The sequence below is a fragment of the Malaya genurostris genome, chromosome 2 (genome assembly GCF_030247185.1).
Source record: "Malaya genurostris strain Urasoe2022 chromosome 2, Malgen_1.1, whole genome shotgun sequence".
Classification (NCBI taxonomy): domain Eukaryota; kingdom Metazoa; phylum Arthropoda; class Insecta; order Diptera; family Culicidae; genus Malaya; species Malaya genurostris.
Window position 1 is genome coordinate 72,829,287 of NC_080571.1, and position 27,275 is coordinate 72,856,561.

General features: G+C 37.1%; 2 protein-coding genes across 3 annotated transcripts; both read right to left on the minus strand.

Moving 5' to 3' along the window:
- Positions 1-3,662: 3,662 nt before the first annotated feature.
- On the minus strand, positions 3,663-15,026 carry LOC131430123 (inactive ubiquitin carboxyl-terminal hydrolase MINDY-4B). 2 transcript variants are annotated; one of them, XM_058594838.1, is made up of 5 exons: positions 14,398-15,026; positions 5,229-5,318; positions 4,788-5,147; positions 4,506-4,727; positions 3,663-4,438 (listed from the first exon to the last, which is right to left on the minus strand). In XM_058594838.1, the coding sequence occupies exons 1-5, from the start codon at positions 14,449-14,451 to the stop codon at positions 4,013-4,015; spliced, it is 1,152 nt and encodes a 383-aa protein (XP_058450821.1). In that variant the 5' UTR covers positions 14,452-15,026; the 3' UTR covers positions 3,663-4,012. The 2 variants fall into 2 exon arrangements, with proteins under 2 accessions (XP_058450821.1, XP_058450822.1); XM_058594839.1 differs by having other exon boundaries at positions 4,788-5,169.
- A 9,584-nt stretch (positions 15,027-24,610) lies between these two features.
- On the minus strand, positions 24,611-26,230 carry LOC131429451 (probable cytochrome P450 4d14). Its single transcript, XM_058593583.1, has one exon. The coding sequence runs from the start codon at positions 26,219-26,221 to the stop codon at positions 24,698-24,700; it is 1,524 nt and encodes a 507-aa protein (XP_058449566.1). The 5' UTR covers positions 26,222-26,230; the 3' UTR covers positions 24,611-24,697.
- Positions 26,231-27,275: the final 1,045 nt, after the last annotated feature.

A 27,275-nucleotide genomic window follows, 5' to 3' on the forward strand; every position in this document is an offset into this window, starting at 1 on the left:
GGCTTGATGAGTGTTATCCAGACTCTGCACCGGGCGAAGCAACAATTCGTAAGTGGTTTGCAAAATTTCGTACTGGTCATATGAGCACCGAAGACGATGAACGCAGTGGACGTCCAAAAGAGGCTGTTACCGATGAAAACGTGAAAAAATCCACAAAATATTTTCAATGACCGTAAAGTGAAGTTGATCGAGATAGCTGACACCCTAAAGATATCAAAGGAACGTGTTGGACATATTATTCACGAATATTTGGATATGAGAAAGCTTTGTGCAAAATGGGTGCCGCGTGAGCTCACAATCGAACAAAAACAACAACGAATTGATGATTCTGAGCAGTGTTTGGAGCTGTTATATCGAAATAAAACCGATTTTTTTCGTCGATATATAACAATGGACGAAACATGGCTCCATCACTTCACTCCGGAGTCCAATCGACAGTCAGCTGAGTGGACTGTACGCGATGAACCGAACCCAAAGCGTGGAAAGACTCAACAATCGGCCGGTAAGGTTATGGCGTCTGTATTTTGGGATTCGCATGGTATAATTTTCATCGACTACCTTGAAAGAGAAAAACCATCAACAGTGACTATTATATAGCGTTATTAGAGCGTTTGAAGGACGAAATTTCAAAAAAAACGGCCTCATTTGAAGAAGAAAAAAGTTTTGTTTCATCAAGACAATGCACCGTGTCACAAGTCGATGAAAACCATGCTGAAATTGAACGAATTGGGCTTCGAATTGCTCCCTCATCCACCGTAATCTCCAGATTTGGCCCCCAGTGACTTTTTCCTGTTCTCAGACCTCAAGAGAATGCTCGCTGGTAAAAAATTTAGAAGCAATGAAGAGGTAATCGCTGAAACTGAGGCCTATTTTGAGGAAAAGGACAAATCGTACTACAAAAATGGTATCGAAAAGTTGGAAGATCGCTGTAATCGCTGTATCGCCTCTGATGGCAATTATGTTGAATAATAAAAACGAATTTTGGCGAAAAAATGTGTGTTTCTATTAAACGATACGAACTTTTCAGCCGAACTGTTATAAGCCAGTTGTCGTATGTTCGAGCCCCGACCTGGAAGGGTTCTTAGTGTCAATAGAATCCATAGTACTAGCCATACAATGATTCTGTACGCTAAGAATCGGCTGCGAAGTCTGTTGAAACAGAAAGGCCAAATTCCACAAAAGGAATGTAATGCCAAGACTTTGCCTTTTCTGGTTGCGTCCATACTTTCTAGGACAGTCTTTAAGCTTGTAGAAATGGGTTCAATCATCTCCGAGTAAAAGAAAGAATGTAGTGAGACTTTTACACTTTTACACTGTTCATAAAATGAGCGAATATTCAATGATATTTATGTCACTGTCAATCGGATTGATTGAGCACCCAACTCAGGCAAAATGTCTAGCACTGAACCGATCGAGCACTGAAAAATCATGCAGTCGAGTAAGAATTCATTGCTCATTCGGACATTTCGCTAATGTGTGGTTTGTTGTAATCGGTTTAGCCATCTCGGAGAAAATTGAAGACAAACACTAGAAAACGTCCTAAGAGGCAAATAACAATTTCTCTATCGGTAATCCCTCTCTCTAGCACTTCACATAGGATAATAAAAAAAACATCGACTTTCGATATACACTGTAGAATTTATTACAATTTGTCGTAATAATTGAATGCGAAAATAAACAAAGAGAAACCGTTATTTGCACTTGGGACCTCTTTTTTTCTAAGTGCAAAGTTCTCTTTGTTTACTTTCTGTTTCAATTATTATGGAAAATTCCAGTAATTTCCAATAAATTCTACAGTACATATCGAAAGTAGATGATTTTTGTTATTATCCTATGCGAAATGTTAGATGGAAGGATTGCTAATTAGACCGTACTATTTGAAAGAGAAAGTAAACAAAGAGAAACTATCGTTCTCACTTGGGACCTTTCCTAATGTTCGTCTTAATTTCTTTGTTTCCGTTGTTTATTCATTTCTATAAAAGCACGAGGTTCAATATCAAGACAACAAAGTATGTATGATGTCACATAGTTCTATCAAATGATGAATAGGAAATGACAGTTCAAATGACATCGCTCGGAATCTTCGCTACGTGAATTGCATGAGCTTTCGTCCAACGAATTGCATGATTTTTGATACTTCCGGTATCCACAAATTCTCCACACACGTAAATCGGACAGAACACGAACTATGTCCGTCTGAAATTTTCAAGCTAACCACAACTCCGCGATTCTGTTCGAAATCCCTCTCATATAGAAAAGCTATGCTATGAAAGTGTGTGACAAATAAGGTCACTCGATTTTCTCAGATGGCTGAACCTATTTTCATAAACTCAAATTTAAATTAAAAGTCTTATGATCGCTATTGAATTTTATTCTGAATCAACTTCCGGTTCCGGAAATACAGGGTGATATGCACCAAAAAAATTATTACTCACTATTCACAGAGATGGCGTGACTGATTCTCATAAACTCTCATTCAAACGAAAGGTTATATAGTCCCAAAGACTGCTATTGCATTTTATCCGGATCCGACTTTCGGTTCCGAAATTAAAGGGTGATATGTGCAAATCTATTTTAAAATGTGCACTCAATTTTCTCGGAAATTTTTTAATTGAATTTTACAAACTAAGATGCAAATAAAAGATTTTAGAATTTTTTAAAAAGTTCTCGAAAAGTTGATCCAGATCCGACTTTCGGTTCCAGTATTACAGAGTGATAAGTGGGAAATTGGCATTTTCGTGAGTATTTTTTCACAAATGATGGCGAAACGAGGTTCGAAATTTTATAGAACTTACAGGTAATTTCATATAGTTGGCAGAACTTGTTGGTTATTCGATATAAAATATTATTTGGGACTGCTAGTCCCCGGTTTCCGTTTCCGAAAGCACCGGTAATAGCGACGAAAAGCTACAAAATCGGAACTGATTTCGATTGAACCGATGTTCACAAATCATGATTTAAATTAAACTTGTCAGTGTCTTAAAAGATACTGTGCAATTTTATCCAGATCGGACTTCCGGTTCCGAAATAAGATGGCAATGAGTGTCAAAACTTTTAAACTGTCACACAAAATAATGCAAAACCGGTACGCATGTACTGGTACGGAAGTAGAAAACACGACCACCTAGCACACAGCATGATTTGTTCAATTTTGTATAGCGTTCAGAGTTGCCAAATTTAGATCTATATTAACTTGACATAATTGTTTACAAATTAAAAAGGTTATGGTAGTTTATACCCAAAGAAAGTTTTTGATTTTACTCAAGTTTGAAAGAACAAATTTTGAAAGAATCTTGTAGTGATGTTTCGTAAAATATAGGTAGTATGAGAAAGGCATCATTACACCACTAGGTGGTTTAAATAAGGTTTTCCGTATAAGCCTCGATTACAAAAATTAACACATACATCCAATGACAGCCTAGACATAATGTAAACAGAGCGACGGATTGTTCAACAATTGTTAGAAGATGATTGATTGATGAAGAAGATGAATCAACGCGAATTCAAGTGACGTTCGATCAAAGAAAAACGATGTTTTTACAAAGCCGTAACGAGCGTTGTCTCGGTATTTCCTGAATCGATAGAATCAAAATTGAACGAATATATCAAATATCGAATGTCAAGTGCTTGTCAATGTTGTTAGGGACAAATCAAAGTCAATGTTTTGGTTCATGTAACTTGTATTTGGACTGATATGCGGTTTGCACTAGATTTGTTTCATCGCTGAAACGAAGAGTAAAGCTCTACAGTTCCTGATGTTACTCAGTTACTAGTTTCATGTAGGGTTTGATAATCAACAGGAAACGGCAATACCCAATGATTCGCATTACTTTACATCCATAACATTAGAGTTCAAAACATTTCTATTGGATGATTAGTGCGCTAATCGTTTGTACGTTTTGCTTACAAGTAGGTAATTCAGATCATTCCTTTTCAGATCGAACTTTCAAATTGCAAAACGTACAGCTAAATCTAGGCTAGAGCGAGATTAGTTGCAAATTTCTAAAGACATCTAGAAATTCAATGACGCCGGTAGTGCCCCGTGGTAGGCAATCTTTGCTTCCATCCATTTCGTATGGATCAACCGTTCCAGCGGAGAGGAGCTCATGTCGTTCTGTTTCCTTTCACCATCCTGTTCTCCATCGTCCACTCCTTCGTCCTGTTGTCGGTTGTCCACCGTCATCGAAAGGTAACAACCGGCACAGGTGTAATAGTGCAACTCGAATCGTTTTTCGGCATGATAATTTCTCAACAGTTCACGGTTGGAGTTGAACAGCACTCCGTAGTGACCACAGCAGCAGCTTACCCAAACCGGTGTGGCGGGTGTTTTCAAGCGGGATCCCGGCTGCCGAGACGCCGAACGCATTGCTTCGTTTTCACCTTCCCAGATTAGTAGACCGATCGCGCCGCGACCAAGAATTCCGAACTGTGGTAGAGCCTATAGAGAAAAATGAAAAACAGAAAAACACCAATTTCCTTCCAAAAAAAGCCGGGTTAAAACTTACGTAGTGATCTTCATCGCCCACGTATACGACTCCGTTATGCAAGTAGGGTGTTGCACGTCCTGTCAGCAGTAATGTAACAACATTCAGTGACCCTTCCTCGTGTGGTCCCATCAAATGAGCACCCTTTGGCGCATCTAGATCAGTTCGCAAGTTTTCCATTCCACGTGTCATGACGGCACTGTAGAGTAAAAGCAACGCTCCCGGGCCAGGATTCTCTGTGAACTATGAAACGTAGAGACGATGACTAATACATTTGAAATTAACAATAAAGATGCTTCTCACGTAGGGCAAGTAGCGCTTCATGAAGATCTGCATCTCGTCCAGTTTGGTGAACTCGAAGAAGTACAATTTCTCCGTAACGTTATCCTGGAAGTAGACATGGCTATGTGGAATGTGCGAGGCCTCCCCGGGAAGTACAATCAGTGATTTGGTCTTCTCACCAATGTTCCACAGAATGTCCGAAATCGCCAGATATAATGCTTGTGCTTGCTCTGCTTCCGTAGGTTTCAGCAGATCTTCCAGTGGCACAGACTTTTCTCTAGGCTTATTGTCGAATATAAAATGCTTAATGATGAAGGCTTGCAGCACCGATTGCATTCCGCGGGTGGCGTTTCTAGGCGTCCTGAGCCCGTAAGGGTATTCCTGTAACGAAAGGAAGGAACACCTTTTACATCATTACTGTTGGAACGCGTACAAATACAATTGGAAAAGAAATATTCATACTCCATTGACGGGACCGAAATTGATTCCGGTGCGGGTCCATTCGCCTCGCGGTGGACTTGCTGCGGAGCCAAAAACTGTTTGACGAAGTTCCTGGAAATATAAACAAAAAACGCATTCCGTTATTTTTGTAGGAAGAAACCATAATAAAATAGACGACAATATTATCATGAAACAATATTACATAAAATACATAAAAATACATAGTAGAATTCAATCGTGTAAAAAATTTAATTCTGTCATAAATATTCTACTAAACTATTAAGGATTTAATTCTTGTGGTAAACGAGCTACAATGCGTCACTTTTAAGGAAGTTATAGATGTTATGAAGTGTTATATACGTTACTCTTTTGTAAGTTATAGGTGTTACGAAGCGTTACTTTTTTGTTAGTTATAGACGTTATAAGCGTTACATGCGTTACTTTTTTGTAAGTTATAGGCGTTACGAAGCGTTACATGCGTTACTTTTTTGTGAGTTATAGGTGTTACGAAGCGTTATATGTGTTACTTTCTTGTAAATTATAGGTGTTACGAAGCGTTATTCACGTCACATTTTCGTGAGTTATAGGAGTTACGAAGCGATATAAAGCGTTAAATGCCTGACTCTTTAGTAAATTAAAAGCGTAACGAAACGTTGCATATGTTATTTTTTTGTGACATGTGAGTAAGTTATAGGCGTTACTCTTTTGACGATACGAAATATCACTTGCGTTACTTTTTTCGTGGATCATAGGCGTTACGAAGCGTTACATGCGTTACTTTTTGGGAGTGTTTTTTTGTGAGTTATAGGCATTATGAAACGTTAAATACATTACTTTTTATGAGCTATAGACGTTAAAAAGCGTTTCAAGTGTTACTCGTTTGTAAGTTACAAGCGTTACGATACGTTACGTGCGTTACTTTTCAGCAGGTTTTGGGTGCTACGAAGCGTTATCTTTTGTAAGTTACAGGTGTTACGAAACGTGGCATATGTGACTCTGTATAAATTTTTGGCGTCACGAAGCGTTACATGCGTTAGTTTTTTTGTAAGAGGCGTTTGAAAGTTATAGGTGTGGCAAGAGTTTTGGTATCACAAAATCAACTGGAAATGTCAAAATTATGAAAAGGATTAGAAATTATCTTCCATCGACACTTAAAATTTTAAACACTGCTTAAAATTAACACGATGACATATCTTATCGAAACGAAAACTTGTATCAATAATATAAATATTATTCAAGTGAATTATTTGTTCTATTCTATCCATGAGGGAATCATTAATTCTTTTCTTGATATGTGAGTATTCAGTAAATTGAAACATGAGCACAAGAGCATTCGTACTATGGTTAACATCAACGGTTTAGGTTGATTTGGCTTCCTCGTACTATTATCTCAAACATTAATTTATCTCCGAGAAATTTATGAGAGTTTCGTTTTGGAATTTCAAACCATTACTTCCGGAACCTGAATCCGAAATCAGTATAGCCAAAGTAAATTTGTATGACCATATACTAATATGATTACAAGAATCGGCTGTGCTACTCTTTGCAGTGGATTGTCGTCATTGAAAGTGGGAAAGTAAATGATCTCAAAATATATGGCATCATCACAAGTCTTGTGGATTGTTGTGCTTTATAAATATTGAGATGGTCTTAGACATGTGTTACAGTAATAACATCACAGTAAACATAAAGAAATGTAATACAACAAGCTTCTCTCGGGCACAGTCATAAATTTTAGCTGAATACTCCATAATGACAGCTGCAGTGGAAAAGTTTAAAGTGTTTGTTAAAAACACCGGTAAAAGACACACGGAGAATTAGGTACATAAGTAATTTTCAGTAACATTATTTTTTTATCTGAAGGCCCCTCTCGAAACGAAACCCTGGGTACGGGCCTGAATTCTACTATATTAATTTAACGTCACTACACCTTCACAAGAGTCACTAAACTTTCACAGAAGTATTACCAGCGTTATAATACAGATTCGTATTTCGGAATGCTTTGTACATCCTCTTTCAGTGTATCGGTTATATAAGTTTAAGCTACAAGCAACTCGTGGACAACTTGACAGCTCCCATACATCAAAAATATAAGTAAAAGTGTTGGTTCTCTGGTTCCACAATGGCGTCGTAAATAGAAATAACGTATCTGTTTTTCGACGATCTGCGGTTTAAATTTTTATATTTAAATAAGTAAAAAAAATTGACTAGCCTTTCTTGACATTTATAAAATTATTATGATGATTAGTTACTAAGGTTTAGTATAAGTATAACTTTTATCTTTTCATCAATAGAAGGTTTAAAAGTAGTTCATCACATTTCAATGAACAATGAACGTGAAGTAAGGCATTCTACTGAATCTTGAAGAACAATACTACTAATTTGCAAATCAAGATTAAATCTATGGTTCTCTTATCTTTATCCGAGTCGTTAGAAGATCATCCAATGATACCAAATGCTCCTACAAATGCTACTAATTTTATACTAAATACGTTAGGTACTCTTTAGTCACACACCACGTTTCAAAAAACACTTCCTTTCTAACTCTATCAATTACTATCAATAGTTATCTTTTTAGACCAAAAAGAAGACGTTGGGCAGAGTCAATTAAAAGATAGAAAGATTACAAAATACGCATGTTTGGAGATTTATGACGTGTGTTATTGATGATTTTGTTGCTATGCAGCGCTGTTCGAAAAATTCGCAATATTTTGATTTCGTTCAGGAATTCTTGTGTGAGTCACAATATGAAAATTACGCTCCTTTTGAATATATTGCTGGACGCATACACAGTGCCCGTAAATAACGTAATGAAGTACTGGTTTCTCTTGTAATCTTTTTGTTTCGTGATTCATTGCACCCATATTGTTTAGGTACACTAGCGCCGTCCTGAATTCAGTGGAACACATATGAAACAGGCTCATTTCTGTCAGGTTGTGTATGGGTTGGTTACAACTTTACTTGTTAAAACCGATACACTAAAGAAGGATGTACAAAGCATTTTGGAACAAGTATCTGTATTTTAACGTTAGTAATACTTCTGTGAAAGTTTAGTGACTTTGGTGAAGGTGTACTGACGTTAAATTATTATAGAAGAATCCAATGTTACAAAAAAGTTAAAGTATACATTTTGGGGCCTCCGATAAACAATACTTCATATCTTGACACCAATCCATTTTAAAGAGTTCATGTTTTTGACGTGTTTCTTGTAATAATATGGTCTACAACACCTTCGAAGAAATGAGTTCTCAATAACGCGAAGTAGGCAAAATATAACTTTAGTGTCACTTCTTGATGGATTGATGAAAATTTTACTAATTTGTCACTTGAGCGTTCAGTAGAATAATTCCACACGAATAATGGTTTAACACCATTTAATTCAACTATATTCACGTCACTGTACACAACTATTTAAAATAAACTCAAAACCTGATACACTGATGATGAATACATGAAGTATTCGTAATACGTATATGTGAATGTCCCGGATTGGCGATTCAATGCATAGGACGCTGGTCTTACAAGCCAGTTGTCGTATGTTCGAGCCCCGACCTGGAAGGACTCTTAGTGTCAGTAAAATCCATAGTACTAGCCATGCAATGATTCTGTACACTAAAAATCGGCTGCGAAGTCTGTTGACACGGAAAGGCCAAATTCCACAAAAAGAATATAATGCCAATACTTTGCTTTATATGTGAATGAACGTTTATTATACATTTCAAAGTGTTGTGTATAGTAACGTGAATATAGTAGAATTAAATTGTGTTAAAACATTATTCGAGATGATAATTTTTAATATATCAAGAGAAGGGGTCAATTTCAATCGAAGGATAATTGGGACCATTGTGCACTAAAATAGGGGTAAAAGTCCCTTAGGACTTGTTGAATAGCTATTACCCCGTGGAATCTAAGTCCAACAACATATTCTGTTTCCAAGGTCATAAAACTGAAAATTCTGATATATAATTTTTAATAACTCAAAAAGTAAACATCCGGTCTCAAAAACATTCAACAGCGTTCAGGGCGACTGGGGGTTCTTTCATTTGCGACTAGTTTGGTCAAAATCGGTCCAGTCAGCCTTGAGATCTCGACCTCTTTGTTGACAACACACATACAGATACATACACACAAGGACATTTGCTCAGTTTGTCGAACTGTATCGATTGGTATATGACACTCGACCCTCCGGGCCTTAGAAATTTTTTCTAAACACCTCTTTGCGCGTATCTGTTCCAAACTTAAAGCCATCTCTAAGAAATCAATGTGAGTTTTGTTTTTGAGTTTTCGACTGCTACTTTCGGAACCTGAAACTGTGAACCGCCAAAGTAAGTTTGTATGGCCATCAATTAACATGACATTTAAGAAGACTTTCTGTTCTTCACAAGTAGACGCAATGGAGCCACTTCGAACCATTTCTTTACATGTTATTCGTGAATGACCTGTATATATATATATATATATATATATATATATATATATATATATATATATATATATATATATATATATATATATATATATATATATATATATATATATATATATATATATATATATATATATATATATATATATATATATATATATATATATATATATATATATATATATATATATATATATATATATATATATATATATATATATATATATATATATATAAATATTAAAATTTGACGAAGTTTGGCCGCTATCCACGAATCTATCTATTTTTTGATTTCATCATAATTGGAGAAGGGCAGGACACTTCCAAAAACGTTCGTTCAGCTATAGGCAGGGGCGGGGTAGGTTGTCCGAGTATGATGAAATGTGACGATGTGTATTGCCTCTATAATGTATTCTGGCGTTCTTGAGAACAGAGTTACAATTACTCTTATCATCCAACATGTTACGTAAAATAGATGAGTATATCTTTGATAGCTCTTCGTTTTTGATTTACTGATTAAATTTAGCTCAATTTAGCGCATACAATGCGGTCATGACAATCCGACAGATATTCGTTATTACCGTTTCAATAGTGAACATCTTCGTTTGAATTGAAAATATTGTTAAACATAAGCATGCTAACTCTAATCGAAGAAAGTGAGGAAAATGATACTTTAAAATTTGGAGTCCTCATTATCCTGTTTCGGAAGTGGAAGTCGGACTTTGTTGAAACAGCATAGAAATGTATGAAATCTAAATACCTTTCATTTGTATTTATTCTTTCATTTATCAAAATTGTCCTATTCATCTCTGGGAATTTTACGTACGCTCAATTTTGGAGTATTAGACCGCTACTAAGAAGATTATTCTTTTGTCTTGAAAATCTCGTCCTTCTATAATTCCAGAACAGGAAGTTGAATCTGGATTGTAGGACAATATGAAAAGAGAAATGTAAAAATTTCTTCCATTCAACAAATAGAACTTCCTGCTTGGGGACGGGTATAGCGTGATGGGTAAGTCGATGCCTTTCACGCAGCCCACCTGAGTTCGATTCCCAACCCCGCACATAGGGTTAGAAATTTTTCTGGCCCGAAGAGGCGAATTACCTTAAGGTTAAAACCTCTATAATCGAAACAAAAAAAAAAAAACTTCCTGCTTCATTCCCCCATATTCCCTCCAAAATTTACTTGAAAATTTTATGTGAATTTGGAACTTCCGCTTCCAAGAATCAAATGGTATAAAAGTCACACCTAGAATTAGATACATAAAGAATCATCAGTTATATGTTTTATTTTTCAACTGTAAGTCCCCTCCCGAAATGAGATCGTGGGCACGGGCAAAGACCTCATATTAACAAGATATCCAGCTCTCAAATTTCCTGAACAAATTGTTGGCAACATTATTTATCGCTAGCATGGCGTCCTCAGGCGAGACCGCATCGAATCTCTTATATAGAAGCAGGGGAGAGAGATGTCAAATTCGTGCGATCCAAAATAGCAGCACTGCACACCCATACAATTGACATGATGTGTTGAATGTGATGCCGTGCGATGGCGTTACACAACTGAAGATTAATATCGCTCCAAGCTGACAGGGTCTGGTACGGACCTGATGCTCTAGCATAGCTTTAATCAAAGACAATAAAAACTATGATCATATATGACGGTTAGAAATTCGGAGCATTCATTATCCTTAATTACGGTGTGATTTAGCTTGAATAACGTACGCAGAAGTAACAGGAGCGCAGACTACCGCTATACCAATTAAAACGCGCCATTCTCACACTGCGCCAACTGTGTGTTCGAGACTTGCTGACGATGTTGCGTTCCTGTTACTTCTATGAATTAAATTCATGCTAAAGACTGTCCCAGAAAGTATGGACGCAACCAAAAACCGCTGCCATTTCGCAATGGTTCAGAATCTGTCAATTTTTATGGCTGCGTCCTGTTGTTTACACTCTTCTCTAACCACTTGTGCAGTTGTTTATTTGTTTTCATTAGTTTGTTTCGAAATGCGTGGACTTTCAGCAGAACAACGTCGAAAAATTGTGTACAAATGGTGCACAGAACGCGGACTGTCACTGAGAAAGATAACTAAAATGGAAGGAGTAAGTGAAAAAGCCGTGCGAAATGCAATCAGGAAGTTCGGTGAGGATAAAACCTTTGAGGACAAACCGAAAACGGGTTGAAAAAAAAGTCCTGCTAATCCTCAGTTGGATACACGTATACTGAAGGCGTTCTAGCAAAAGAAGGAGGTTTCAGTGCGGGATGTGGCCAAAAAAGTGGGCACTTCGATGTCAAATGTTCTTCGTGCTAAAGAACGTTTGAATCTTCGAATCTATAAGAAGCAGAAACAACCAAAACGTAGTCCGAAACAAGAAGCATCGATCAGGCCGAGGGTTCGAAAGCTGTACAATACGATTCTTGCTGGAAATTTGAACTGGCTAATCATGGACGACGAAACCTACGTGAAACTCGATTACAAATCCTTGCCGGGACCACAATATTATACGGTGCGAGAATGGCAAGTGTTAAACCAGTCCGAGACATCGATTGAAGTAGGAAAATTTGGTAAGAAAGCTATGGTCTGGCAAGCAATTTGTAACTGCGGTAAGATTACGAAACCCTTCATCACCACTGCTTCAATGAACAGCGAAATATACATCAAGGAATGTTTACAAAAACGACTTCTACCCATGATTCAAAGCCACAAGCATCCTGTTGTCTTTTGGGCAGATTTTGCTTCTTGCCATTACTCGAAATCAACGGTAGAGTGGTATATTACCAAAAATGTCACTTTCGTCCCAAAAGACATGAATCCACCAAATTGCCCACAACTGCGACCAATTGAGGAATTTTGGGCATTAACGAAGGCACATCTTAGGAAACATGTCTCGGCAGCCGAAACCATTCAACAGTTCGAAAAAGATTAAAAAAATGTGTCAAAACTTGTCGCCAAGAAGTCTGTACGGAATTTACTGAGGAACGTTCGCAAGAAGGTGCGCCAGCTAGTCTACAATGGCTAAGTAGCAAATGTTGAGAATAATATTCTGTTGTTGTAGTCTAATATTATCAGTATATCTAATAAAATTTGAATATCTAACACTTGTGAATTATTTATAACGAAATCAAAGTGCGTCCATACTTTCTGGGACAGTCTTTAAATAGAGGGGGGGGGGGGGGGGGTTGGGTTTGATCTAAATAGTACAGTATAATCAGCCAGCTGGAATGAAAACAGCCTTTCGTCGTTATAACCACTATTTGGAATGTGGCAAAAATTTGTTTGTTCATATTAACCACTCTACGTGCATCGAAAATATTGCAGTCAGTTGCGAATTTATTCAGCAGAAATTTTTTTATTGAAGAAAATATAATAATTAAATCTTGCACAAATCTCTTCGGTGTCGATCTGAAGCGTAGAGGAAATTTAGCATCGAAGTATCATCGGAGACTCTTCTCACCTTAGATTATCGCTTTAGCTATATTTCTTTGGGTGAAAATTCGCCATCAATTTTCGCTAACACAAAAAATCACTTGTGAACTTCGAGGTTCAGAGTTTTGAGGATGCTTGTTTCATGAATGAAAATATCGGAAGTGATTTTTTCAGTTACTGAGTTTTTTTCCGAGTGATAGTGAAATGAACTTTTTCTGACCATGATTTTCCTAACATTGAATATATCTGCTACTGTGACCGATACTAAAAAAATGTTATTGTATTGTAACGGTTTGTAGTTTTAAACACTCACCACACTGTATTTCTAGACCAGCAAGTTGAATCTGAATGGCATTAAATAAGATCAAGTGGTATTATAAGAACATTCATTCGAATATAAGTTTGTTAAAATCGGTTCCATCATCTCTAAAAAATCGGCACGAGTTCTTCTTATACAATTTTTGACCGTTATTTTCGGTGCTTCTGGAACCGCCATAATCAAAATATATTTGATCGATGAACAACAACGAAATTTCGAAACTCTAGAAAGTATTCACTCTTCTTTACATTATCACTCATGAAACACCCTTTGGAAAATGGAAAGCTTTTAACTCTCATTACTTTGTCACTCTGAAACTGAAAGTCGAATCCGTACTATGGGAAGAAATGATATGAGAAAGTGAAAAATCGACCTTTTCCGTTTCAATACAAAAATCTTTCCATCAATCTCTCATAGTCCTATCCAAAATATATGACTATTTCCTCAAATTACTGAATATTTTCTATGCAAATTCGGAAATCCCTTTCAACTGATGTCACGATTCCAAGAAACTAGAGGTACTAAAAGCGCACTCAGAATTAGATACATTGAATATCATAAGTATGATGTTTGATTTTTTATCAGGGCCCCTACCGAAACGAAAACATGAGTTCATTCTTATTTGAAATCTGTTGTAGGTACCTGATTTTACCTATCAGTGTAAACATAACAATTCTCATGAGTAAATCTAACTCCAATCAAAATGTTTCACACGCCATTTCAACTACATCGAACAGTCGACAGTCCTATGTCGAAATTATGTTGCATGTTTGTTCGTAATTCTGATCATCGAGCCACCATGAGGCCTTTTAAAAACTAGATTACAATGTAAAAAGTTAAATTTCAGTAAAAGTAACTACTTTGTTGAGTGCTTTGCCCCGGTGGTTTTCCCAGTTAGCACGAAATTACCCATCCAAAACATATTTCATCCATTTCTTATCGAAAAGTTAGCAGACAGCCAGTACCACTATAGGAAAACGACACGTTTCTGACAGCTTTCAAAAATGCACTTACAATAGCTTCATCCATGGTGATTGGCCTTCCGCCGACTAGTTTCAGCTTCGACATTGTTATTATTAGTATTATTAAATATTGTTTTGTGTTTTTAATTCTTCTTACACACAATCAAAGCTCAATCACAGGAAGCTATAGCAAATTCCAGGTACGTGCCATTTGTATTGTGAAATGAAAACTTCTGTGATTTGAATTCTATATTTTTAAATTTGCTCCATTTTTTTTCACTATTTCATTGCACTATGTGCAAGGATGCACCGGATAACAATCACAGACACAACACTAAATCACTCCCATCAAATGATGATGAGTTCTCATTCAGCCTTAACTAGATTTTCCGCGGCCGCTGTCGTCGGTTTGGTCATATATCGTCGGAAGAACTGGCAAACCGTGTTTCGTATCTACGACACGATCAACACCTCCTTTGCTGGCACGCAAAATTCCATAAATTGACTAACTTTAGGCGGGAACCAATTTGAAACATGTACTAAGCTATGGTACGGGTTCTACCATTGCATTGCTGGTTGGAACTACAATCCCCTCCCCGGGTGGTGGAAGGGGGTAACACTGAGGGGTTGATGCACGATAGTTTTCTGGGCAGCGACTTCCGAATAAATCGAGCTTTTCCGACCGAATGGCGCTAAAACGGGTGTGAAATGAGCATTTTATAAGTATCTATTCACGGTGAAGAAGGTTTTTTTTGCGCGAAGTGGTGTCGACTGGCGGTGGGGGTGTAGTTTTAGTTATTGAAATCGGTAAATGCAAATATCCTAATAACTACAAAACAGGCGCTCCTGAAGGTGTTTCGGCATCGTATTCGAGTCCGGCACGAAGTGCCAGGGAAGTTGGAAAAAAGTATCGTTTGTTATTCGGCAGTGCATCGATGCTATCGGGAAGTTAAACGATTGTGTTATTTTAACGGTCACGGTAAGCATTGCAGGCCAGGAGTAGCTTCGGAAGCGTTCGAGTTCGGGTATTTGATGTATGGAATGATTTATGATTATCGGTCTAATTATTCGAGTATTGTTTGTTTTTAAATTGGTAAGGATTGTGCAATCGAAATTGCACTCTTTCATCGACATCCAACTTCCGATTCCGGAATTAGAGGACAAAATTTGCAAAAAATGTGGAAATAAGAGCACCAACTTTTTTCGGAGATGACTGCACCGATTCTCTCAAACTTAGATTCAAATAAAAGGTGTTGCGGCTCTATGCAAAATTCCTGAGTTTTGTTCGGATGCGACTTCCCGTTGCGGAATTATGGAGTAAAGTGTGCAGAAATAATGAAAATGTTAGTGCTAACTTTTCTCGAAGATAACTGCACCGATTTTTACAAAATTAAATTCAAATGAAAGGTCTTATGGTTCCATAGAGAATTCCCGAATTTCATGTTTCAAATTACTTATTCATTTTTCTCAGAGATGGCGTAATCGATTTATTTTTCTATAAGGGTAATTTAATTTATTTTTCTATAAGGGTCACATTCTGTTTAAGTCTTCTTCATGAAAAAAAAACAATAATCGTTTTGCCATTTTGATCCAAGCCTTTCTTCTGAGAAGAGCCAGATTTAAAATTTCACCAACTTTTTCAAAAAAAAAAAAAAATGCTTGAACAAAACGGTACACGCTCGTTTGTTTACTTACTTTTGTTTATTTAGATCAAATGTCAAAAGTGAGTGATGAGTGATGAGTGGGTTGATTCTGTTTCGTCGTAGGTAAGTTTGAAGTTGTTTGACAAAATTGTAAACATGTTTGAACATGTTCAAATATTATTCGAGCCGTATTGTGTGTTGATTATTTGTAAATAAATAAATAAATAGTTTAATAACCATTGATTTCAGTTGAGTGTGTTTGGTAATTAAAGACTGTCCCGGAAAGTATGGACGCACTTTGATTTCGCTGTAAATAATTCACAAGTGATATTCAAATTTTATTCGATAATATTAGACTACAACAACAGAATATTATTCTCAACATTTGCTACTTAGCCATTGTAGACTAGCTGGCGCACTTTCTTGCGAACGTTCCTCATTAAATTCCGTTGGCGACAAGTTTTGACACTTTTTTCCAATCTTTTTCGAACTGTTGAATGGTTTCGGCTGCCGAGACACATTTCCTAAAATGTGCCTTCGTTAATGCCCAAAATTCCTCAATTGATCGAAGTTGTGGGCAATTTAGTGGATTCATGTCTTTTGGGACGAAAGTCCCAAAGATCTAGCCAGAAGACAACAGGATCCTTGTGGCTTCCAATCATGGGTAGAAGTCGTTTTTGTAAACATTCCTTGATGTATATTTCGCTGTTCATTGAAGCAGTGGTGATGAAGGGTTTCGAAATCTTACCGCAGCTACAAATTGCTCGCCAGATCATAGCTTTCTTACCAAATTTTTCGACTTCAATCGATGTCTCTGACTGGTTTAACACATGCCCTTCTCGCACCGTGGTCCCGGCAAGGATTTGTAATCGAGTTTCACGTAGGTTTCGTCGTCCATGATTATGCAGTTTAAATTTCCAGCAAGAATCGTATTGTACAGCTTTCGAACCCTCGTCCTGATCGATGCTTCTTGTTTCGGACTACGTTTTGGTTGTTTCTGCTTCTTATAGGTTCGAAGATTCAAACGCTCTTTAGCACGAAGAACATTTGTCTTCGACGTGCCCACTTCTTTTGCTCGAACGCCTTCAGTATACGTTTATCCAACTGAGGGTTAGCAGGTCGTTTTTTTCGACCCGTTTTTGGTTTATCCTCAAAGGTGTTATCCTCAAAGGTGTTATCCTCAAAGGTGTTATCCTCAAAGGTGTTATCCTCACCGAACTTCGTGATTGCATTTCGCACGGCTTTTTCACTTATTTCTTCCATTTTTGCTATCTTTCTCAGTGACAGTCCGCGTTCTGTGCACCATTTGTACACAATTTTTCGATGTTGTTCTGCTGAAAGTTCACTCATTTCGAAACAAACGAATGAAAACGAATAAACAACTGCACAAGTGGTTACGAAGCTCGAGATCAACTCCGGCGAACGACAAATACAGGTTAAAATTGAACTAAAAAACGATATTTGATAACAAATCGTACTTAATCCACCTAGTAGTGAGATGATACCTGTTTTTCATCGATCCACATGCTTTCTGCATGTCTCTCAAAATTTGTTACTAGAAAGACTGGTCATCAATTTGAATAAATATACATACTTTTTAAATATATATATGAATGACATGAAAATTTCCTTTTTTCAGTGGTGGTAGTTACAATTTATTTAGTTATAGAAATGTATGGGCAATCAGTTCGAATTCGAAGAGAATGCCGAATTTCCATTATAAGGATTAGAACGTCACAGTCGAACATTTATATTGCCATAAAGGAACCGTGCTTAAAACAAATCGAACCAAAATACAATGCTGAAGAGTGAGAAATAATTGTATTGAAAATAATGTCTAATTTTTATTCCAAGCTTCATTTCATCGTGCTTCGTTCAAAACCCCAACTGTTAGGTTATGGCGAATAAATCGATATCTCAGTGAATAGTTTTTTTCATAAAATATATTTATTAAGGCACAATGTTAGCTCTATGATGCCAAAGGCATTTTCGAATAATAAGGATTGTGTAGGTGCTGGCCTCTCATGTTTTACTGGTGACGTTGCTACTCAATGGTAGTGGCCGTATGCTTGTCCGTATGGGTCCACGGAAGACACCCCCGAGTCAAAGACCCGGCCGGTGGCCCGCGTGCCAGTTATCGACAGGAGTGGTCCTCCGTTCTTGGAATCAGCCAGGTGACGTGAAAATGTATCAAAAATTGCTGTATCCTTCAGTGGGTCCGCGGAAAACACCCCCAGGCTGCGAAGACCGCATGTTAGTCATCGAAGTTAGTGAATAGTTGACGGATTCTTTCATATTACTATCTCGTTTCAGTGGTTTTACGATAAGGTATCTAAATTTTTAACCATGTTTAGTTTTCAAGGTCAATTGTGACAGATATTGTAAAAAATCTGCAAATTTGACATAAAAGTTTGTATATGTCGGAAAGTAATCAGATCCAAAAAGTGTGGGTGCGTAATGTCAGCGACATAACTGGATGTCGTGAATACGAATAAAACTGCACAGAAAAGCCAGTGATCGCAAAACAACTAAATATTAGTTGTTTTTCTGATTTTGATTGGTTAAAATTTGGTACAACTAATCGACTGTTGTTTTAACTAATCTATCATTTTTTATTTATCGTGCTGGCAGCTTAGCAACGACACCCAACAAAGACACTCACCACAAACAAGTTATGAAACATTTCAGTTGAATAATGCCAAACACCCCGAGCGAACAATGAAACGTTTCAATGAGATGTCACTCGTGCAATTGAGCAAAGACACAATCCCAGCAAAGTTACTTGTATGCATGAAAGCAAAAAAATGTCTCAGTTGTTTCAACCAATTATTCAGTTATTTGAACCTAAAACGCCAATTGCAATAAATATTTTTTACTCTTCGGGGGCATCTAATCGTTCACTGCTTGAACAACGAAATTTTACCTAATTAACTGCTTATATCTTTATCACTAAACTCACAAAGGATGTATAAATGCACCAAAAGATTACAATTCTCAAAAGGGAACTCACCATAAAAATGATCACATTTTCGGAAATTTTTCCTTCACAATTTAGGAATTTTTCCTTCACTTGCAGAATGGCTCGCTGGTAAACTTAATGCTACAGATACACTTTCAAGAAAATACAAATAGTACCACTTCACTTTAGCAGCAAATTTTTAAGCGTTAAGCGGTTTTAATAACATTGACATGAACTGTCCTAGAATACATTACTCTCAGATGAAATTAAAACATTTATACTGTATGAATATCCATTTAACACATGGAAAACTTGTTTTACAATTAACTGTTATATTCTTCTGCATACTTTCACTTACATAAAACGACCACTACGTAACTAACATAAATGATGTTCATTTACCATTGAAAATTTTCAATATAAAACGCTTCTGGTGAAATGAAGAGGTTTTTTTTCTGCCTTTTGCTGTTTTCGTTCTCCGCCAAGTGACAGCATTTGAATACAACAATTTCGGTTACCTGAATGGTTATGTCAAAATCAACAGATATGTTAGTTAAATCAACAAGATTTTAGTTGAAACAACCAGGGCGTGAAACAACAATTGCAATCAAGGATGGCTTTTATCGTATCAAAGAACGTTCACTGGCAACTCTTCAACGATTGAATCAGTGCCATCAAAGAGAGTTGGAAATCATCGCAACAACAAAAACCCGGCATGGCTTATTTAACATAGAATCGACACCAGTGCGAGAGCGAATTTCTCTCGATGACATTTCTGAGAATCAAAGGTTAGCACGCTGCTGTGGGGATCCTCTCTGAAGCAACAAACGGTCGCTTATTCTCGTTTCGCGATCCGATTCTATACATGCAGTTGATAATTTGCGATAGAATCATTTTACTATTGCCGCTTATTCTAACTATGTGCATAAAATCTTTGTGTAAGTTGTGTCTATGAAAATGTATGTGAATGCTCCACACAAGGGTTTTGAAATATTGCAACCTAGTATGAGAATCATCAAGTTGAATCATCGACTCGATTTTCTGCGATAATTGTCAACTTGCGATTCTCTTTTGGGAAATTCCACACAGCAACGATCATTATCAGACTGAAATTTTTTTAAGGGCCGTGAAATACTCAGAGTATGAAGTGGAGCGAAGGAATGTAGAAAAATTCTCTCGCGGTTCATGAATTGAGATACTCGAGTTCTTGTAGCATCTTCTACCGGATTGAAAATGTTGTATACAATATAGATAGCAATATAGCAGCTTCTGTCAAATTTTCGGCAATCACCAACACTGATTGCAATATTGTAATTTTCTGTGGGTTCTCCGTGTAGAATTCGAAACGATACACCTAAACTAAAGTACAGATTAGTTCCATTAAATATTCTCACATTAAACATTCATTAAATATTACAAAATAGCCAGTATACATAGTTCTTTAAGGTAAAATAATGGTGATTCTTTCGAATAATTCTTTGGGTATACACTGTAAAAATTGCACAAAGCTAATCAAATTATCCTAGATTTGCAATACACTGATGTTTTAATGTTCGATTTGCAATTTTTAGCCATTAGAAGGGCTGATTCTACATAATGTTCCCTATTTTTGTCCACTTTTCGTTGTATTTTGCTATAATGCAAAGGATGATGTAATCGATCTTCTGCGACCTGAGCGTTTGAGGCAAAAGGTCTGCTTTCATTGCCGATTGCTCCTCCTGACGACCGAAGTCCAAATTAGAGCATGACCTGAGCGTTTCACGCTTTATACTTGGTTTATTCTTACTGATATTGGTGGGAGAACTGCCTCAAAACTGTCGTCCGGGTGCGAAAAAGGCAAGCAATCGTGATGAGTTTTTCTCATTATTTCCAAACGTTTTAGAATACTTTGTTTTTCAGTTGTTTATGGTTATCTCACGCTGTTAAAAATTTAATCACAAATTCCTGATCATATTTGCGACATTAAATATTACAAAAAAAAAATGTCGGTGGGGTAAGTTCATCAAGAGATATTCGCGATAAAGTTCTGCCCATTCTTGTACAGGGTAAATTTTGAAAAGGCGCCCCATAGTAAAGTAAGTCGTATTCACGACAAAACAAAAACAATAGCGAAAAAGTACGGGTGTGTAATGTCAGAGACATAACTGGATGTCATGAATACGAATATGACACGCTTTATTTATGCTTCCGAATTCGAACTGGTAGTTGATCGATTGTTTGAATTGTGCAACTTTCCCCTCTTTCATTACTAGAAATTTAAACGATGCGCCTAGAGTAAATTACAGATTAGTTACATTAAACATTCTGAAACGCAATTAAATATTACGAAATAAGCAGTATAGTTCTTTATAATAAAAAAAATGGTGGTTCTGAGAAGAACTTTTTATGAAAGCGTTCGTGATGAAGAGTGACGAGTTGAGTTAGTTCAGCACGCAGACTCTGAATTCTAAACCCATATTCCGGAACTAAGCTCTGAAACTTGAAGACGATTTTTCGCCATGACTACCAGAATGGGTTGTATAGAGTACAGTAAAGTAAATTTCCGCAAAATTCTTTAGGAGTATTATTATGGTTCTAAAAAGAACCGAATAGAAGAAGTCTGGAATAAAGAATTGGACCCTGAGTTCAAGAACTAAATTTAGAACCAATAACAGACTCAGAATCCAGTTTGAATTCTAGAACTGCAATTTCGAAACTGAAATTAGTTCCGGAATACAGTTCCAGAATCCAGTTTCAGCACGCAGGCTCTGAATACTAAACCTATATTGCGGAACTAATATCTGAAATTTGAACTTCTCGTTACGACTACCGAAAAGCAAATGAGAGTTGCGACCTGAGCGTTTGATGTTTTAACCACGCAGAAGGTGCACTCTCCGTCGCTGCTGGTTGAAGGTTTAACTCCCACGACGTCTGCTACCATCGAACGCACGAAAAGAAATGATCGATTTTCACCACGGTTCCCCTTTTATACGCACTCAGTTGAAGATATGTGCCTGACTACCTCAAAATCGTCGTCCTTGCGCGAAAAACCCAAGCGAAAGTAAAGATTTTTTCGCGTTGTTTTCAAATTTTGAAAAAACTTAATTTTTGAGTTGTTTGTGGTTATCTCACACTGTTCAAAATATTATCCCAAATTCCTGATCATATTTTTGATGAAATAGTGAAAGAATTATGTTGCTACCATTAATACAAGTCGAGATATTCACGATTAAGTTCTGCCCATTCTTCCATATGGCTAATTTTGAAAAGGCACCCCGTAGTAAAGTAAGGCGTATTCACGACAAAACTTGGAATTCGAGTTCTGGAAGACCTTTCATTTTCCCCCGGTGAATGACCGATAGGTTAAAACCGGGCTAAAATAAACAACTAACTAACTAACTAACCTTTCATTTAGAACAAGTTTGGCCAAAGTCGGTCCAGCCATCTCTGAGAAACACACCTCTTAAATTTGCACACATATACATACACACACATACGTTTGTTCAGTGAATCGATTGGCATATAACACTAGGCTCTTTGGGCCTCGGAAGATTTCTAAATGCTTTGCATATTTTTGAAATTTATATAAAAGATAAAAAGGTAAAAACACAGTTCGTGCTCGGACTTCATCCGACTTAGTCGAAAGTTGCTTACGGTCGGGACGACAGAAACAAAGACAACACAGTGTAGTGAACAATAGACTGTACGAAATGGGCAAATACGATTTAACAAAGCCTGAAAAGTGGTGTAAGGTCGTTGATTTGACTTGTTGTCTAAGCGAACGAGCGTTTAAATTTTTTTCCCTGACAGGACATTTCAAATAATTGGATTTATGATTTCCATCGCAATTTGAACATGAAAATTTATCAGCAGTTTCATTCATTGGACAAACGTCTTTCGAATGCGATTTACCACAATTCAAACACCGTATATCCATATGACAATTTTTGGTTCCATGGGCGAAGCCTTGGCAACGACGACATTGCGTTAAGTTTGCAATACGATTATGCCGTTGAATTTTAATGTGGGAAATGAAACGTACTTTTTCTGAAGTTTTCAAATTGTTTACGTCACTCCGATTGAATTGTATTAGGTAAAGTTCATGGGAAATTCCAGAGCATGATTTAGAAGTACCATTCGCTCTTTTTTTTTTTCATAAGTATTACTTGGGAAGAGGCAAAACCAAGCAATTCTTTTAGTTCATTTTTAATTTCATCGGTACTTTGATCATTTGATAAGCCTTTCAAGACAGCCTTGAAGGGTCGGTCTGATTTTATATCATATGAATAAAACTTATGAAGTTTCTCGGACAAATATCGAATAAGACGTTCGTAATCTTCCAATCCATCAACCAAGACTCGACATTCTTCTCTTCGTCCGATTTGAAATGAGACTTTTACTTCCGGGAGAAAAGTAGAAAGCTCAGTACGGAATGCTTTGAAGTCGGAAATCATCACCGTCACTGGTGGCATAGATTGTTTTTTCTTCCCAGAACGACAAGCGTCCATTTTGGGAATTTTTGAAGAATTTTCTTCTATGTCGCTACAAACGGATTCAGGAAGAATCTCGTAAATATTGTTAGACGGCATAGAATCAACGGAAGGGAAATCCGTCCGTTGTCTTTTATTTTTACATTCAGATTCTATAAGATCGTGAATGTTATTAGAAAAATGTAGAATAACGGATTGTGATTTATTCCGTATTGAATTATTTTTGGCCTTAGGCTTGTTTTTTTCCGGTTGGACGCAGGCATTTTTGAAATGAATGAAATTTGAAATTAATTTAACTAGTCTAAATTAGTCTTCGATTAGACTCCTAGTTTTCGAAAATTTAGATAAAGACTGATTTTGTGATAGCCTTAATAAAGACTGATTAGTTCGAAGAATAATTCTTTGAATAGCAAGCCTTAAAAAAGGCTGAATAATTTCTTAGTCTTGAAAAAGACTAAAACCTTCAATCAATGAAACTCTAGGTAGCCAGAAAAAAAATTACAGGAGCCAAGAGCTATACGCGTGCGGTGCGAACGACTGTTCAACACCGACTGACCCAAAGAAATGTTCTGTACACAGTTCGAAAAATTCTTGTGATTTTACATCTTATCAGATGCACATAAATGGAGCGTCATATTTCACACAAATTTATATTCAAGAATACGTAAAATTGTGTTATTTGAAAATTACATGGCTTTAAATTGAAAGGAAAAAAAATCAAAAGACATCGACATCAACAACGCGACTTGAACCGAAAAACATTAGATCACAAAGCACATCAGTTAGTCGACTGAGTCACAGAAGCACATATCTGCTTGGCTGATAAATCGTGCGTATAAATTCATACAGTCTCACTTGCTAGCCGAGTGCAAATTACACTCGGAGCCAGTAAATTTCTTTACGAATGGAATATTGTGTCATTTGAGAAGTTCAGTAGTTATGAATTTTATCGTTTGAAGAATTATGTCACCTGCAAAATTCATAATTTCTTTCTGTGTAATGTAAAAATTTGCTGTCATGAATAAGTTAGAAATTTTCATTAATATATTACATAATACAGACGCTTCAAAATGCAAAACTGTGTATGCACTGTAAAATAAAATTTTATGGATTTTTTCATATTCATCTGAAAAAAAAACACTGAATGGCAGATAGACGATTAAAAGAATCTACTCCACAATATATTATGCACGGGATTCATTAAGTGTCAAATAATTCAAGTAATCGAAAGAAAATAATCGAAATTGTTCAAAATCATTATAAAACTACTTTATATACTAATTATGAATTTCTCGATACAATTTTGATCGGTATGCCTTCGGCCGGTCTGAGAACCAAATCAGTCTTGAATCTAATATTGGCAATCGTTTCCCCCGGCAGGACACGGTAGTTTGCTAGCAATTTGATGATGGTCACCTTTAATTCCATCAAGGCGTATCGCTGCCCAATACAATTTCGGGATCCTACACTGAACGGAATATAATCGTACGGGCCGCGTTGATTCTCTGCATTTTTGGCAAATCGTTCCGGATCGAACCGCTCCGGATCCGGGTAGACTTTGGGATTCCGGTGGATAACGTAGATCGGAATCGTCACGTCAACTCCGCTCGGTACGACGACGCCATTGATTTCCGTGTCTTCGACTAGTTTGCGCCCGATGAACGACACTGGCGGGAGCAATCGAAGTGATTCTTTTATCACCATATCCAGGTATTTGAAGTCCTGTAGATTGTTGTACGTCAGTGTGGCTGTTTTACAGTCGTCCTTTCCTAAAGTAGACTGTATCTCATCATAAACTTTTTGCTGAATGTCTTGATGTTTGGCCAGCTGTAGGACGGTGAACGATATTCCGGAGGTGGTTGTGTCGTGACCTTCGAACATGAATGTGTCCACCTCTTCCCGTATATCCAAATTCGACAGCGGCTTACCATCTACGGTCACATTTAGCAAAAGGTCCAAAAAGGTTTGCTTCCGCTTCGAATACATATCGGCTTCGTCCAGATCGAACTTGATTGAACCAAGCTGTTTATTGTTTTTCAGCTGCTCACGACGTTGATGAATTACCGAATCGGTAAACTGATGCAATCGATTTATCAATTTTCGTTGTTCCCAGGCGTTTGGAACTAAGTACCAATAAATGTTTGTAAACGTACTAAGTGGACTGAACACACGCAGTAGAATCAACTCGCTCATTCGCTTTACATCACACACATACTGATTGGTGGGATCCTGTTGCGCATTGATCTGTACTCCCATCGAAGTCTCACAAATGCTATCCAACGCATACAATGAAACATAGTCGTAGATGTCAAACTGCTCCGCTCCATCGTGTCGTTTCAATTTCTGCATCAATAAATCAGCTTCCTTATTGAAAATCTCAGCGAAACCTTCCAAAATCTTGAAGTGAAAAGTTGGGGTGATGATTTTCCGTCGATGAAACCACTTCTCCCCCGAAGAGATTAGTAAACCTTTACCAAGCCACGGTTCTATGTAATCATAAATGACAGATTTTTGCGTAACCTTCGCCATCAGGACCTTCTCCACACTTTGGACACTGCTTAAATTGAGCATAATGTCGTTTCCGAGTCCCCACGTAACAATGTCGGGTCCATTTTCGGTATGTGATTCCACCATCCGCTTGAAGATACCCGGTATATCCGTTTGAAACTCCAATAGATTTCCTAGCAGGGAGAATGGTTTCGGACCCGGAAAGTGTCTGGCGAATTTCCATAACTTCCTGCGTTCGTTGATGAATCGAACCACCAGTACGGTGAGCAGCGTAAAGAAAATCGCAAAATAAAACATGTTGTCCAACTGTCCACAAACCACAGACTGCCTGCAATCAATGTTTATCAACTTATAAATGTGAATTACGAAAATTGTGATAAGCAGCGAATTTGATAGCCGGTTGTTTAATCAGTTGGATTGCGTTTTTTTCTGGTGCTAATGTCAGACTCGAAAGAGCTTTTAGTTGAAATGTGGATGAGAATGGAATGATTAAGCAAAATAAAATGTTAGAACAAAAAAAAAATTCATTTAGCATTAGGAATGAAAGAAAATATACCCGAGTTTTCGCTGCTTTGAATTTTATTAATTTGAACCGTGCCTAACAGAGGAGTAGTCAAGGTAAAATTGATCGAATTTTGCGAGAATCGATAGTTCTTAACGGGCATAGATACTTCTCGATGAGTACAGATAATTCTTGCTGATCAGAGAGGGATGTAATGAGTATCCCTTTACTGGGGTGGTTTTAGGATAAATTCATCGAATTTAACGAGTGTAACTTCTTGCAACTCAGTGATTTATTAATCAATTTATTCATTTATTATAACATGAAAGATTTGAGAGTGAAAAAAACCCGTTCGAGTGTACCAACACATCCTAAGACCAATTCCAAGTGCAGTGATCTGGACTGCTCACGTGTATGACACTCCCGACACAGGCCCGTACCCAGGATTTCATTTCGGGAGGGGCCCAAAAATTAAAAAAATAATATTTCTGCCTTTTACGGCTGTTTTTAACATACACTTTAAACTATTCCACTGGAACTGATATTGTATTACATTTCATTACGTTTACTGTCTTGTTATTTCTGTATTACATGTCTGAGACATTCTAAATAATTATATGTTTTTGATTTCGGGAGGAGCCAGGGCCCCTTGGGCCCCCCCTCTGGGTACGTGACTGTCCCGACATCTGTATAAAACAAACTTTTTAATCGTTATGAACAGTACAGTATAGCAAGCGTTTATCGTGTTATCTCCACTTTAAAGACTGTCCAAGAAAGTATGGACGCACTATGATTTCGCTGGAAATAATTCACAAGTGTTAGATATTCAAATTTTATTCGATATACTGA